A 15,557-nucleotide genomic window follows, 5' to 3' on the forward strand; every position below is an offset into this window, starting at 1 on the left:
TACAATAGTGCCATTTAGGAGACTGTTTGTTAGGCACATGGATACGTGAGGAACAGAGAGATATGGATTATGTACAGGGGTAGAGAAGTTGTTCTTAACATTATATTCGGCACAGATGTTAGGTGCCAAGTGGCCTGTTCCTATGCTGCATTCCATCTTCTATATTCCAACTGAAAATGTATCTCTTTAATCACAATTAAAAATACAGTCAAAATAGTGATTTGACCCACAGGTGGGTGGTCAGTGTTTGACATTTATTTTTCTTACTCAGCATAAAATTGGTTGTGAATTTATTGAATGGTTGATTAGACTCGACGGGTCACATGGCATTATTGTTTCTTGTGTCTTTAGCATTTTTTCAGATCTGAATGAAACCCCCCAGAAAAATGAAAGACATTTTATAAATATAAAGTCTAACTTCTATCAACAATCTGAGTCAAACTCTTTAAAGCTTTTCATGAGAAAAATATCCCTTCGGTCTTTCCTCTGCTTTTTTCTTGACGATATACAATCTGAAAACAATATTTTTTTTACTCCTTCGCTTAACAATTAAGGTTTTCCTAAATTGAAAATTTTGAATTTTCTCAATTCTTTTTCAAAATGGTCATTTGAAGTAAACAAGTTCTTCCGATGAATTTATTTATTGGCCAGTTTGATGGAAACTTGTCAAGGCCGTGAGATTACAAACACATTTGGATATCCATTATCTTTCAAATACCTTTGACTTACAATCAATCATTTATATTCCATATCTGAAACAGCATGAAAGTACCCACAGTTATTTTATCTAAAGATATTTATACTGATCTGTTTTTACACATTGTAATTAATGAGTTTACTTTGAAAAGAAATCCTGCCACATGTAGATAGTTTGAAATGTCATACTTTTACCTGTGAGACATGTCGACTATATAAAGGCTCCAGTACAACTGTTAAACAACAGCAATAGCCATGGCTTTCCTTTGGGTTCTCTCTTGTCTTGCCTTCATTGGCACCGCTTCTGTTCAGAGTAAGTGATGACAGGCATAAAACCCTTTAAGCTTTGTCTGTTTTAATGTGGACTGAGTGTGTGTGATATATCTCTTCATTCATGGGCTGAGTGTGTGTGATATCTTCAATGTTGTGCTGAGTGTGTGTGATATCTTCATTGTTGGGCTGAGTGTGTTTGATATATCTCTTCGTTGTTGGGCTGAGTGTGTGTGATATATCTCTTCGTTGTTGGGCTGAGTGTGTGTGATATATCTCTTCGTTGTTGGGCTGAGTCTGTGTGATATATTTCTTTGTCGTTGGGCTGAGTGTGTGTGATACTAACTCCTCATTGTCGGTTGCCCTCCATCCCAGGTTGTGGTGTCCCGGCCATCAGTCCCGTCATCTCAGGCTATGCGAGGATTGTGAATGGTGAGGCTGCCGTTCCTGGATCATGGCCCTGGCAGGTCTCCATGCAGGTAGGTTGAAGCAAAGTCTCTGTGTAACTCCAAGCACAGTAGCACAGTGGTAGAGTTGCTGCCTCACAGCACCGGAGACTCGGGTTCGACACTATCTATGGGTGCTGTCTGTACACAGTGTGTATGTTTTCTCCGTGACCGCGTTGGGTTTCTACAGCTGCGCCACTCTGCAGCCCTCTATTATCTTTCCTTGTCACGTAAAACCTACTGCTGTCCCATAAACTATTGACCAGATGATTTTATTCAAAACTTATTCCCATGACACGGGGGCGGCACAGCGGTAGAGTTATTGCCTCACAGCGCCAGAGACCCGGGTTCGATCCTGACGACGGCTGCTGCCTGTACGGAGTTTGTACGTTCTCCCCGTGACCACGTGGGTTTTCTCCGGGTACTCTGGTTTCCTCCCACACTCCACAGATATGCGGGTTGGTAGGTTAATTAGCTTCTGTAAATTGTCCCGAGTGTGTTGGGTGGAACCAGGTGCGGGTGGCCGCTTGTCAATGTATACTCGGTGGGCTGAAGGGCCTGTTTCCACACTGCATCTCTAAACCAAACTCTGGCCACAGTCAGTCAGAGACATTCCCTTTGTCCTATCCACCCTTTCCCACCCTCTCTTCAACTTAAAATTAACTTGTTTCCTCTCCTTCATCGTCTGAGCAAGCGGTTTGATCTGAAAGGTGATCGTACGTGTCATTTATGTGTAATTTATGTTTTGACTGAGTTTTTAACGTAATTTATGGGGGTTTTGTGTGTTGTCCCTGTTGCTGCTCCAAGCAAGATTTTCAATCTACCTGTACCTGTCTGTACCTGTGCCTTTGACAATATACTTGATTTTGACTTGACTGTTTATTTTTACACAATGCTGAATGACCTGCTGGGTACTGCCAACACATTCTGTTGTGATTTCAATAACAGCGATTTGAACGTTGTGTTTTCTGGACTTAATAATAGTTTCTCTTGAATTACTAGCAAAAAAATGGCTTTCATTTCTGTGGTGGCTCCCTGATCAATGAAAACTGGGTCATCACCGCAGCCCACTGCACTGTGAGGTAAGGCAACTGAGTGGACATCTTAAAAGCACATCCTCACAGCACAAGTGGTCACCATACTTATAGTGCCCCATGACGGGAAGGATGTGAAGGCTTTGGGATGCGTGCAGAGGTTTACCAAAAGGCAGGCTCGCTTTCCAGAACCAGGGGTCACAGTTTAAGAATCCAGAACCAGGGGTCACAGTTTAAGAATGAGGGGGAGGCCATTTAGGACTGAGATGAGAAAAAAACTCTTTCACCTAGAGAGTTGTGAATCTGTGGAATTCTCTGCCACAAAGGGCAGTGGAGGCCCATTCACTGGGTGTTTTCAAGAGAGAGTTAGATTTAGCTCTTAGGGCTAAAGGAATCAAGGGATAAGGGGAAAAAGCCGGAACGGGGTACTGATTGTGGATGATCAGCCATGATCATACTGAATGGCGGTGCTGGCTTGAAGGGCCAAATGGCCCACTCCTGCACCTATTTTCTATGTTTTTTGGGTATAGCTATAAGTAGGGAGGCACAGGTGGCGCAGCGGTAGAGTTGCTGCCTCACAGTGCCAAGGACCCAGGTTCAATCCTGACTACGGGTGCTGTCTGTACGGAGTTTGTACGTTCTCCTTGTGACTGCGTGGGTTTTCTCCGGGTGCTCCGGTTTCCTCCCACACTCCAAAGACATGTAGGTTTGTAGGTTAATTGGCTTTGGTAAAATTATAAAAATTGTCCTTAGTGTGTAGTATAGTGTTAGAGTTCGGGGTTGTCACTGGTCAGCGTGGGCTCGGTGGTCCGAAGGGATACTTTCCAAGCTACATCTCCAAAGTCTATAGTCTAGAAGCTAGACAAACTTCGATTGGTTACTCTGGAGTGTCGGAGACTGAGGGCAAACCTAATAGAAGTATATACACCGATCAGCCAGAACATTATGACCTGATGAGCCAAAACATTATGACCACCTGCCTAATATGCTGTTGGTCCTCCGTGAGCAGCCCCATACGCAGCACTGTGTGTGTGACACATTCCTCCCGTCAGTGGTCATAATGTTTTGGCTGATCAGTGCATAACTGAGAGAGGCCTAGACAGGGTAGAAAGTCAGAATTGTTGTTCCAGGGAGAAATATCAAAGACTAAGGAGCACAGCTTTAGGATGAGAGGGGAAATGTTTAAAGGAGATAAGCAGGGCAATGTTTTACACAGTGTGGTGGGTGTCTGAAACGTGGTGCCAGGGGGAATGGTGGAGGTAGTACAATTGTGGCATTGAGAGGCTTGTAAACAGGCACATGGACATGCAGGGAATGGAGGGGCATGGATCACGTGCAGACAGAGGGGATTATTTTAACTTGGCATCATGTTTGGCATGGACATTGTGGGCCGAAGGGCCATTTCATGTGCTGTATTGTTCTATGCTCGATGGATGACCGTGATTTCCCTCCTGCAGCTCCCAACATATTGCCGTCATTGGAGATTACAACAAATGCTCCCCGGATGCCAAAGCTCAGTTTATCCCAGTCGCTAAGGTAAGAAAGAGTCCTCTGATCTTTATTCAAGGTTTTACGAGACGGATTTAGGAACTGGATCACCAATAGACTACTACAGAACTGATGAGTGAAGAAAAATGCTCCTGGCACGGTTGTCTTGTTTCTGTCTTGTCCCCCCTGCACTGGTGTTGGATCATCTCTTTACATTGAAGTGTCCCCCTTGCACTGGTGTTGGATCATCTCTTTACATTGAAGTCGGCTTCTGCTCCGGCCTACAGACCTGGGCCCAGTCGCCCTGTTGCATCCTGTGCCTGCATTCGATCCGCAAACTAAAGATGCCAACTTTCCAACTCCCGGGTTGCTACGCAACCTCCGTTAGGGGAACACACTCGACCCCGCTCCCCGAACTCCATTAACGTTAACGAGCTCCGTTAGCCTACACTGTCCGGGCCTACAGTGTCGGGGCCTACAGCGGCCCACGGGCCTAATATGGGACAAGGGCGGTCCCGTACGGGCAAACAAATTTAGCCCAAAATGCGGGCTGTCCCGGCTAGTACGGGTCAGTTGGCAACCCTAGCCCAGACTGAGGCAGCCAGAACCAGTCTCTGCCAATCAGACTGACTGATTGCTTGATTGTTTGATTGATTGAAAGTTACACCAAGGAGCCAGGTCCATTGGCCCTGAGTCCACATTTACCATCGATCACACTGGTTCACATTAGTGACCTGTTCACACGAGTGACCTGTTCACACGAGTGACCTGTTCACACGAGTGACCTGTTCACACGAGTGACCTGTTCACACGAGTGACCTGTTCACACTAGTTCTATGTTATCTCACTTTCTCATCCACTCCCTACACACCAGGGGGGAATTTACAGAGATCAATTAATCTGCAAACCCACATGTCTTTGGGACATGGGAGGAATCTGGAGCACCGGAGGAAACCACACTTAGAAACAGAAAATAAGTTTTCAAAAAATCATCTGATGCCACTTTCCACTTTCTAATTAAAATTAGGCCGAGCAAAACAAACGGGCACTTACTGTTTTAATGAAAGTCAGTGGGACTGGCCTGAACTGGCCAGCCATGGCTGGGGTAAAGCTGTTGTCGGGTGCACCTGGCTCCAGGGCAGGACCTCAGGCAGGCTGCGGGCACAGAAGTCTTTAGGTCATAAGGTCATCAGTGTTAGGAGCAGAATTAGACAATTCGGCCCATCAAGTCTACTCCAATTCAATCATGACTGATCCATCTCTTCCTCCTAACCCCATTCTCCTGCCTTCTCCCCATAACCTCTGACACCCGTACTAATCAAGAATCTATCTATCTCTGCCTTAAAAATATCCACTGACTTGGCCTCCACACCCTTCACCCTTCACAGATTCACCATCCTCTGACGAAAGAAATTCCTCTACATCTCAATAGACAATGGACAATAGGTGCAGGAGGAGGCCATTCGGCCCTTCGAGCCAGCACCACCATTCAATGTGATCATGGCTGATCATTCTCAATCAGTACCCCGTTCCTGCCTTCTCCCCATACCCCCTAACTCCGCTATCCTTAAGAGCTCTATCTAGCTCTCTCTTGAATGCATTCAGAGAATTGGCCTCCACTGCCTCCTACCTAAAAGTACGTTGTTTAATTCTGAGGCTTTGACCAGAAGTCCAGAACACACTGGCATCCATACTGCAGTTGTTAGGCCCTTCTCCACGCAACGTCAGCCAAACCGCAGTGTGATCGGCCCTTCCAAACCCGACTTCCCGTCTCAACCCAAATGCATCGCACCCTTTTATTCTGCATCTCAAATGTACCTTCATTATAGACAAGGTCGGCAATGGAGGGCTGAGGCCTACAATGCAGGAAACAATCAGAGAACAGTCAAAGTGTGCGGGCTTCACAAGGGGAAGGAAAATGATCCCTGAATATGGGACTGGCCTTAACCGCCACCCACAACATCGTGAGATAAAGTCAAAGGCCGTGACATTCAACATCATTGGGGAAAGGCTGTTGGTCTATAAACTGCCCTGAGTGTGAAAGGAGTGAATGTGGAATACATAGAACTACTGTGTATGGGTGATCGATGGTTGCTGTGAACTTGGAGAGCCAAAGGGTCTGTTTCCATGCTGTATCTTTCAATCAATCAATGTTACGCAGGACACAGGAGCAGAATTAGGCCAATGAGTCTACTTCCTCATTCCATTATAGCTGATCTATCTTTCTCTCTCAACCCCATTCTCCTGCCTTCTCCCCGTAACCTTTGATACCCTTACAAATCGAGACATCGGGAAAAGAAGGCTCAAACTACAGAGGATCATCTGGTAAAGTCTAAGAGTCATGTGCAACAAATGGCCACGTACGACGGGATATCATCAGGGAAAGGTCAAAGCCAGGAAAATCGAGCATTAGTAGGAGAACGGGCATGAGTCACGATACAGGGCGTCAACAAGGGAAGGTCAAAGTTCATAATGCAGGAGGCCCCTGAATACGAAGCACTTCTTAAATTACAAACAGTGGCAAGAAGCAGAATAGCAAGAGTGGATCGGGTAACGTTGGAACAATCAGGTAACGTGGACCAGTCAGGTAATATTGGAACAGTCTGAAGGAAGAACTGATCATGACCTTGTGTCTCACAGGCTATTACTCACCCCATGTGGAATCCGAGAACCATCAATAACGACATCATGCTGGTCAAGCTGTCCTCACCTGTTACATTCAGCGCCCAGGTCAGCCCTGTCTGTCTGGCTTCAGCAAAAACGACCTTCAGTCCTGGCAAGATGTGCGTGACCACAGGATGGGGACTAACACGTCACAACGGTACGGTACCCACCTGCTTTAGAGACAGCGATAGTAATGTGGACTGATGGGACTCCATCTCCACTCAGAGAATGAGCAGAGTCCTTGCTTACGTGACATACGTGTCAATGTGCCTGAGATGCATGAAGTTTAACTGCCTTCGACGTGGATGGCAAGTGGAGCAACAGGTAGAGCCACTGCCCCACAGCGCCTGAGACCCAGCTTGGATCTGGACCTCAGGTCCTGTCTGTATGGAGCTTCCTCCCATGTCCCAAAGACGTACGGGTTTGTACATTAATTGGCCTCTGAAAAATTGCTGCTGGTGTGTAAGGTGTGAATGTAAAAGTTGGATAACATAGAACTAGTGTGAACGGGTAGACACAGAGCGCTGGAGTAACTCAGCGGGTCAGGCAGCATTTCTGCAAAAAAAGGATGGATGACGTCTTTGGTCAGACTGTTCAGATCAGTGTGAATAGGTGATTGATGGTCAGCATGGACTCAGTGGGCTGAAGGGTCTGTTTCCATGCTGTACCTCTAAACAAACTAAAATAAGATCAAAGGTAGACACAAAATGCTGGAGTAACTCAGCGGGTCAGGCAGCATCGCTGGAGAACATGGATTGGTGACATTTCGGGTCGAGACCCATTCCTTCTCTCCAGAGATGCTGCCAGTCCCGCTGAGTTACTCCAGCATTTTGTGTCTACCTTCGATTTAAACCAGCATCTGCCGTTTTCTTTCCTAAAATAAGATCAATTAGGTTTGCATTCAAATTGCAGCGAAGGCCCCATACTTTCCCAAGAATACATTTTTTTAATGTAGCCAAATAATATTTGACAGGGTCGGAAAAACTAACAGAACATGTTTTTCTCCTTTCACCACTCCAGCTTTTCAAACACCCTGCATCCTGCAACAGGCCTCACTCCCTCTCCTGAGCAACGCGGAGTGTCAAAGCTTCTGGGGGGACAAGATCTCAGAAGTGATGATTTGTGCAGGTTCCTCGGGGGCATCTTCCTGCATGGTAGGTCGACACTCCCACCGGGAAAACATTCTTCAACTTGGACGGCACAGTGGCCCAGCTTGTAGAGTTGCTGCCTCACGGTCTCAGAGACCCGGGTTACATCCTGACCTCAGGTGCTGTCTGGGTGGAGTTTGCTCGTTCTGCCTGTCACCACGTGGGTTTCCTCCCACATTCCAAAGACTCGTGGGTTCGTAGGTTAATTGACCTCTGTAAATTGCTCGTAGTGTCATAGAGTCATAGAGTGTGGAAACAGGCCCATCAGCCCAACTTGCCCACTCCGACCAATATGCCCCATCTACACTCGTCCCACCTGCCTATGTTTTGCCCATATCTCTCTAACACTAACCTATCCATGGACCTGTCTAAATGTTTTTTTAAGTGTGATAGTACCTGCCTCAACTATCTCCTCTGGCAGCTTGTTCCATATACCCACTACACTTTAGGTAAAATAAGTTGCCCCTCAGGTTCCTATTAAATCTTTTCCTCTTCGCTTTAAGCCTGCCCTCTGGTTTTTGATTCCCTTACTTTGGGTAAAAGACTCTGTGCATTTACCTTATGTATTCCTCTCATGATCTTCTACACACCTCCATAAAATCACCCCTCATCCTCCTGCAATCTAAGGAATAAAGCCCTAGCCTGCTCAACCTCTCCCAAAAGCTCGGGGCCGCGAGTCCTGGCAACATGCTCATAAATCTTCCCTGCACCCTTTCCAGCTAAACATCTTTCCAACATCTTTGGGTGATCAAAACTGAATACAATACTCTAAATGTGGCCTCACCAAATGTATAGGGAATGCATGAGAAAATGGAATAAGATTCAGGAACAGTTTCTTCCCAACTGAATGGTCCTCTCATCAGCTAGAGTTCGGTCCTGCCCTCCCATCTACCTCAGTGAAGACCTTTGAATTATTTTTATTGGGACTTTATCAGACATTAGTGTTCTATCTCTGTACTGAATGTTGTGCCCCTTATCCTTTCTCTATGCACTGTGGACCCGATTGTACTGATGCATAGACTTTTCTTTGACTGGATAGCACGGAAGGAAAAGCTTTTCACTTTACCTCAGTACACATGACAATAATAAACGAAACTAGTGATCGATGGTCGACAAAGGATCTGTTTCCTTGATTGGTTTAATCAACCAATTAAACGTCATCCAGCACAGCCACTGAATCGGATTCTTTTTGTTTCAGGGTGACTCAGGTGGGCCTCTTGTCTGCCAGGATGGGGCATCCTGGTATCTGACAGGAACCGTGTCCTGGGGTAGTAGCAGATGCTCCACAAACATTCCCGGAGTTTACGCCCGTGTGTCTGAACTCCGCAGTTGGATTGATCAGGTACTTGCCAGAAACTAACAAGGAATTTATGCTGTTGTAAACTCTAAATAAAAATCACTGTTCTGCAACTCCTGGTTTGCCTGGCTTTGTCTTTGTGTTCTTCTCAGGTAATGATTATTAAGAATAACTTTCAACAGAAAATTTACTGATGTGAAGCAGGAATGGTGCAGCTGTGTTAGTGTCACCGAGGTACAGTGAAAAGCTGTGTTTCGCATGCTGTACAATCAAATGACATAATGCTACAGTCAGGCACAATTCAAGTACAATAGTCGGAGCAAAGGGGAACATAGAGTGCAGAATATAGTTCTCAGCATTGTGGGGTACCATTTCCATAGACATAGTCCATGGCTGCAATGGGGCAGAGGTGAATTGTACAGAGGGATTATAGATCAGCTGCAGAAATGGATGGAGATAATTGCAGGGAGATTTTTCTGAGCACGTGTGAGGTGTTGCACTTTGAAAAGTTCAATGTAAGGGGAAAGTAAGGAGCTAATGGCAAGACCTTTAACATCATTGATGTACAGAGGGAACCATTGGAGGAGTCCAATCCATAGCTGCATAGCTCCCTGCAAGTGGCAACACGGTAGCGCAGCGGTAGAGTTGCTGCTTTACAGCGAATGCAGCGCCGGAGACTCAGGTTCGATCCTGACTACGGGTGCTGCACTGTAAGGAGTTTGTACGTTCTCCCCGTGACCTGCGTGGGTTTTCTCCGAGATCTTCGGTTTCCTCCCACATTCCAAAGACGTACAGGTATGTAGGTTAATTGGCTGGGTAAATGTAAATGTAAAAATTGTCCCTAGTGGGTGTAGGATAGTGTTAATGTACGGGGATCACTGGGCGGCACGGACTTGGAGGGCCGAAAAGGCCTGTTTCCGGCTGTATATATATGATATGATATGATATGATAAGTAGACAGAGTGGTAAAGAAGGCACATGGTATGCTTGCCTTCATCGATCGAGGCATTGAGTAGAATAGGCAGCGTTATGTTGCAGCTTGATGAGACTTTGATCAGGCTGCATGTGTAGTATTGCGTGCAGTTCTGTTCACCCCATTCCAGGAAGGATGCAGAGACTGAAGAGGATGGGCAGAAGAGGTTTACCAGAATGCTGCCTTGAGTGCAGTGTTTCAGCTATAGGGAGATTGTAGGAAGGAACTGCAAATGCTGGTTTAAACCAAAGATAGACACAAAAAGCCGAAGTAACTCAGCGGGTCGGACAACATCTCTGGAGAAAAGGAATAGGTGACATTTCGAGACCCGAAACGTCACCTATTCCCTTTCTCTAGAGATGCCGTCTGACTCACTGAGTTACTTTGGCTATAGGGAGAGGTTGGATTATACATGTTAAAAGAGATGTGCGGATTTACACAGAGAGTGGTGGGTGGCTGGAATCGGCTGCAGATGGAGGCAGAAACCATAGCGGCATTAAAGTGGCTTGAACATCAGCACAGGGAGGGGTATGGATCAGGTGCGGGCAGAGGTGGTCAGTTCAACTTGGCATTGAGTTTGGAACAGACAATGTGGGATGAAGGGCCTGTTCCGTGCTGTACTGTTCTATGTTATGAGATAAGCATAATCCTGTGCTCAATTCATTTTGTTTATAGTTAAACAAGTTTTATGACAAGTAATAACATGTAGCCTTGCTCAGTGTGATTAATAATGGAAACTGGCAACACCATTCATCAACTGCAGCGGCACGTTTGTTTATTGTTGCAGTCTATGCTATAATCTGATAAAACATTGATAAAAAGTCACAGTCCACACCTACTTTTGTCCTTCATTAACTGGAGCATAGAACACAAGAGCATGGGGGTTACTGCACAAGTTTACACAACATTAGTCAGATGGAGTACTGTACACAGTACTGCACACTACAACAGAACACCACACGCCAGCACACAGAGTCTGAAGAAGGGCCTCGATCAGAAAAGTCACCAATTCCTTTTCATCAGAGATGCTGCCTGACCCACCCCAGTTACTCCAGCATTTTATGTCTATCTTCAGTGTAAGCCAGCATCTGCAGTTCCTTCCTACACAACAAACAAGTTGATGGCTTTGGAGTGGAAGAGATTCACCGGGAATATTGTCTGGAATGGAATGCGGAGAGGTTTGATAACTTAGTTTACAGATAGTGTGGAAATAGGCTCTTAGCCCAGAGCCCACATAACCTACACCAGGGATAATTTACAGAAGCCAATTCTGGTTTAATGGAATAAAATATGCTGTATATCTCGATCCCAAACCTCAACATAATGAATGATCTCTTGCTCTCTTGCTGTCCACTTTGCTGCTGTAACACTGTAAATTTCCCCGGTGTGGGACGAATAAAGGAATATTTATATATTTAATCACAAAATGCTGGAGTAACTCAGCAGGTCAGGCAGCATCTCAAGAGAGAAGGAATGGGTGACGTTTCGGGTCGAGACCCTTCTTCAGACTGAAGAATATATATTTAATATTTACAAACTGCAAGTGTTAAATAAGTGAAAGCTGTTTTGATCTACAGTAGCAACACCAAACTAATGGTTGATTTAAAAAACATTCATTATTATACCAGGAGCAACCCACACATGAAGCATGATTGTAAATTATTTAGACCCTTTAAGAAAGTTAAGGTATTAGCTGTCATAAACGTGTAGACTGTAGCTACTGTAGGGCATTCGCAGGGAAATCTCCACACCCTCGTCAGGTCATGTTCATTCAAATAATCACCACGCCAGGAACAAGTACATAGTTAGAGCTGTGTTAATAATGATGAAAGATTTACCAGTTACTGTACGATGGGAAATTACACAACAGACTTGTATCCTCTGATCCTCTTGTGTCCATTACAAAAGAATTGTAAATATGCATTTTGCATTGAGGCAGAAAACAATATTCCAGTTACTTATTCATGGAAAAATAATGAGATCATGAAACAGAAATTCCATAACTGCAGAGTCAGCAGCCAGCTGCAAATACTTACACTTCCGGGAGGCACCAAATGCTGGAGTAACTCAGCGGATCAGGCAGCGTCTCTGAAGAAGAATAATAGGTGACGTTTTGGGTTGAGACCCTTCTTCAGACTGAGAGTCAGGGGAAAGGGAAACGAGAGGGATGAAAAGGTACAGAACAAATCAGAGCCGGTACCGATGGCCAAGGAGCCCACAATGGTCCTTTGCTGGCTGTGGAGGAGGTGATAACTAAGGAACACAAACAGTGGAACCAGCAGGACCACTCGGGTGGGAGAGAGAAGGAACGCAAGGGTTACTTGAAATTAGGGAAATCAAAAATAATACTGCAGTGTTAAGCTGCCGAAGCGAAATACAAGGTGGTGTTGCTTCAGTCTGCATGTGGCCTCACTCTGACAGTGGAGGAGGCCCAGGTCAGAAAGGTCAGTATGGGAAGGGGAGTTAACATTCTTAGTCACCAGGGGATAGTGATCAGTGTAAGGCACACATTCTCAGTATAGCTTTCTTATTTTGCAACACTGACAATTCATGAGAACGCTCCTGGTAATGAGACATTGAAGTACATCAGAGTCGCAAAAGGCATCATATAAATGCAGGCGGATCATTTCAGTTTAGTTTAGTTTATTGTCACTTGTACTGAGGTGCAGTGAAAAGCTTTTTTTCGCATGCTAACCAGTCAGCAGAAAGACAATACACGATTACAATTGATCCATTTACAGTGTAGAGATACTGTACATGATAAGGGATCAGCATCCTGAGGTATTTGTACAAATTCCGTCAAGTTATCTCAGTACGTTTTCCTGAAATGCCTCTTAATCTATGGGCAGGGAGTAAGAACTCAACCATTTCCCATCTAAATGTACATTCTGTGAACTTATTCATTGGAATCAGGGCACAAGGTTCTGGAGTCACTCAGTGAGTCAGGTAGCATCTCTGAAGAACATGAACGCATGACATTTCAGGTGGTGACCCTTCTTCAAACCAGTCAGGCACCATCTCTGGAGAATGTGGAAAGGTAACGTTTCAGGTCGGGACCCTTCTCCACACCCTGACCCAAAGCATCACCTATCTTAGCATTGACTCCACATTTGAAAGATCTCTACACTCATAAAACTGAAAACTATGCTTTTATTTAAGGTCAGGCATAAAGACCAGATTGCCAATTGTGATTTCTCTTTGTCAACTGCAGAAGTGAGTTGATGGGTTTCCTCAATGGGAATCCGCTACGTTTTCTGGGTAAGGGGAGAGTAGAAGCATGCATGGCAGGGAGGAGCTCTGTATTGCCCCGACTGCACGTCAACGAGTGCAAATTCCTCCAGCCATCACTGGGGCCACACGCATGTCACACTGACCGTTCAAGCCTGGAGTCTGGCACTCAACAAAGCTGCCTTTGCGAGACAACATTTAACTTTTATTTCATCATAAATACAAATGCTAAAGCCTCTTCACTCACAAACATTTCCAGTGTTTTATTTAACAGCCGTTTCATTCTGTGTGTGTTGCTGATACATTGAATGAAGTTTCCAAATGCAGACTTTCTTTCCAATGATCTAATGTAATATATTTTTTAACTGGGTCATATACCACAGGACAACTTACACTGTCAAGAGTCATGTTAACGGAAATTAAATTATGCTAGCTAAATATAGCTTTCAGTGCACTAGAAGATTATATCCACATTACGCATTACGCCTGTGATGGAGTTTAAAGCTGCAAAATGTCTACAGAGTTGTAGGGCGACTTGCAATGGGTGCAAGCATTAGGAGCACGCACTGGAGTGTACAGACCAAACATGTGTCAGTGCACTGCACTGATCTAATGTTATATTGCGAGTTCAATGCTCGCGCTAATGTCTTCACCTCAGACCGTGGTGAATTTCGAGAGGAATAGGATATGACTGGGCTCCACCGCGTGGCAGCGCGGAAACAGGCCCTTTGGCCCACCGAGTCCGCACTGACCAGCAATCCCCACACAATAACACTATCCTACATGCACTAGGGACAATTTACGCTTATTCCAAGCCAATTAACCTACAAACCTGTATGTATTTGGAGTGTGCGAGGAAACCGAAGATCTCGGAGAAAACCCACACGGTCACGGGGAGAACGCACAAACCCCGTACAGACAGCACCCGTAGTCGGGATCGAACCCGGGTCTCTAGCGCTGCAAGGCAGCAACTCTACCGCTGCGCCATCGTGCCGCCCATTGAAAAATATCAGCTCAACCTCTTAAATTAAGCTTAGTGTATAGAAGTTAGCTCCTATATTTTTTTTATTTGTATAATTCAATAATTTAGCACAAGGATAACAAAAATCACTTAGCCTATCAAAGATCCCAACTCTCTCCCTGTGGCATCCACTCTTCATCATATATATTTGTCTCTTCATTATATATATTCCAAATAAAAGTTGAATTTTATTGAGATAGAACGTAACAGAGGATCAGTAAAATGAAAAAGGTATGTTACACGCAACTTTGATCTGCTACAACGATTATGATATGATGACATAATCTCGGAACAAATACCCTCAGGATCTCTTGGCCATTATTTTAATGGAGAAGTGCATCTAGTACAGCATCTGTCTGACAGACCCAGTGATCCGATGTTATAAGAAAATAACTGCAGATGTTGGTACAAATCGAAGGTATTTATTCACAAAATGCTGGAGTAACTCAGCAGGTTAGGCAGCGTCTCAGGAGAGAAGGAATGGGTGACGTTTCGGGTCGAGACCCTTCTTCAGACTGATCCGGTGTGATCGTAATTCCCCAGCAAATGAAACCATCTACCTGCAGGCAGCAAGACCAAGCCACCATTTAGTCATGAACAGATACATGACCTGGCAATGAGCATCGCCAACAAGAGTCTAACCACCCATTTTACAATCATATTACCATTGCCCATTTTTCCATCATCAATATCCTGAGGGGGTGGAATTATCATTGATCAGAAACTGAACTGGAGCAGTTACACAAGTAGCCTTGGCTACAAGAGCAGATTCGGGGGCTGTGTTTCTCAATACCCCAAGGCTATTCCAATACCAAAGCGCAGATCATGAGCACAATGGAGGATCTCACCCCCGAATGTACACAAAAGCATTTCTCAGGACGCTTCATACCATCCAGGACAAAGCAGCCCACTTCATTGGCACCCCAAATCACTCTCTCCAGCACCAGCTTTGAACAGCTGATATATATGCAAACTGCAAATTCAGTTCTCAAACCTGTGACCTCCACGTTCACAACAGTAGATGCCTGGGAATAACACCACTTGCAGGTGCTCATCTGAGTTATGCACCATCCAGACTGGGAAATATTTTGTTCATCCTTTAATCGCTGGATCTAAATCCTGGAACTCAGCCCAACATCACCGCGGGAGAGCCTTTACCAGAAGATTACAGCAATTTAAGGCAGTTCACTGTTACTTTTGAAGTCAATAAGTGATGGCCAGTGGGTGTTGCCAGCAATGTATAAAAACCAGAGAAACTTTCGTCTCAACCTTCAAGGTCATTGACTTAAAAC

General features: G+C 45.0%; 1 protein-coding gene across 1 annotated transcript; it reads left to right on the top strand.

Annotated features, from left to right (window-relative positions):
- The first annotated feature begins 951 nt into the window (after window positions 1-951).
- LOC144594167 (chymotrypsin B-like) lies at window positions 952-9,106 on the top strand. The gene is made up of 7 exons (XM_078400328.1): window positions 952-1,009; window positions 1,342-1,445; window positions 2,415-2,494; window positions 3,904-3,982; window positions 6,575-6,755; window positions 7,619-7,752; window positions 8,945-9,106. The coding sequence occupies exons 1-7, from the start codon at window positions 952-954 to the stop codon at window positions 9,104-9,106; spliced, it is 798 nt and encodes a 265-aa protein (XP_078256454.1).
- The last annotated feature ends 6,451 nt before the right edge of the window (window positions 9,107-15,557 follow it).

The sequence above is a fragment of the Rhinoraja longicauda genome, chromosome 6 (assembly GCF_053455715.1).
Source record: "Rhinoraja longicauda isolate Sanriku21f chromosome 6, sRhiLon1.1, whole genome shotgun sequence".
Taxonomy (NCBI): Eukaryota; Metazoa; Chordata; class Chondrichthyes; order Rajiformes; family Arhynchobatidae; genus Rhinoraja; species Rhinoraja longicauda.

Coding starts and splice junctions, on each gene's coding strand:
- LOC144594167 (XM_078400328.1), top strand. CDS start 952: ATGGCTTTCCTTTGGGTTCTCTCTTGTCTTGCCTTCATTGGCACCGCT. Junction 1,446..2,414: donor CCTGGCAGGTCTCCATGCAG/GTAGGTTGAAGC, acceptor TTGAATTACTAG/CAAAAAAATGGCTTTCATTT. Junction 6,756..7,618: donor GGGACTAACACGTCACAACG/GTACGGTACCCA, acceptor TCACCACTCCAG/CTTTTCAAACACCCTGCATC.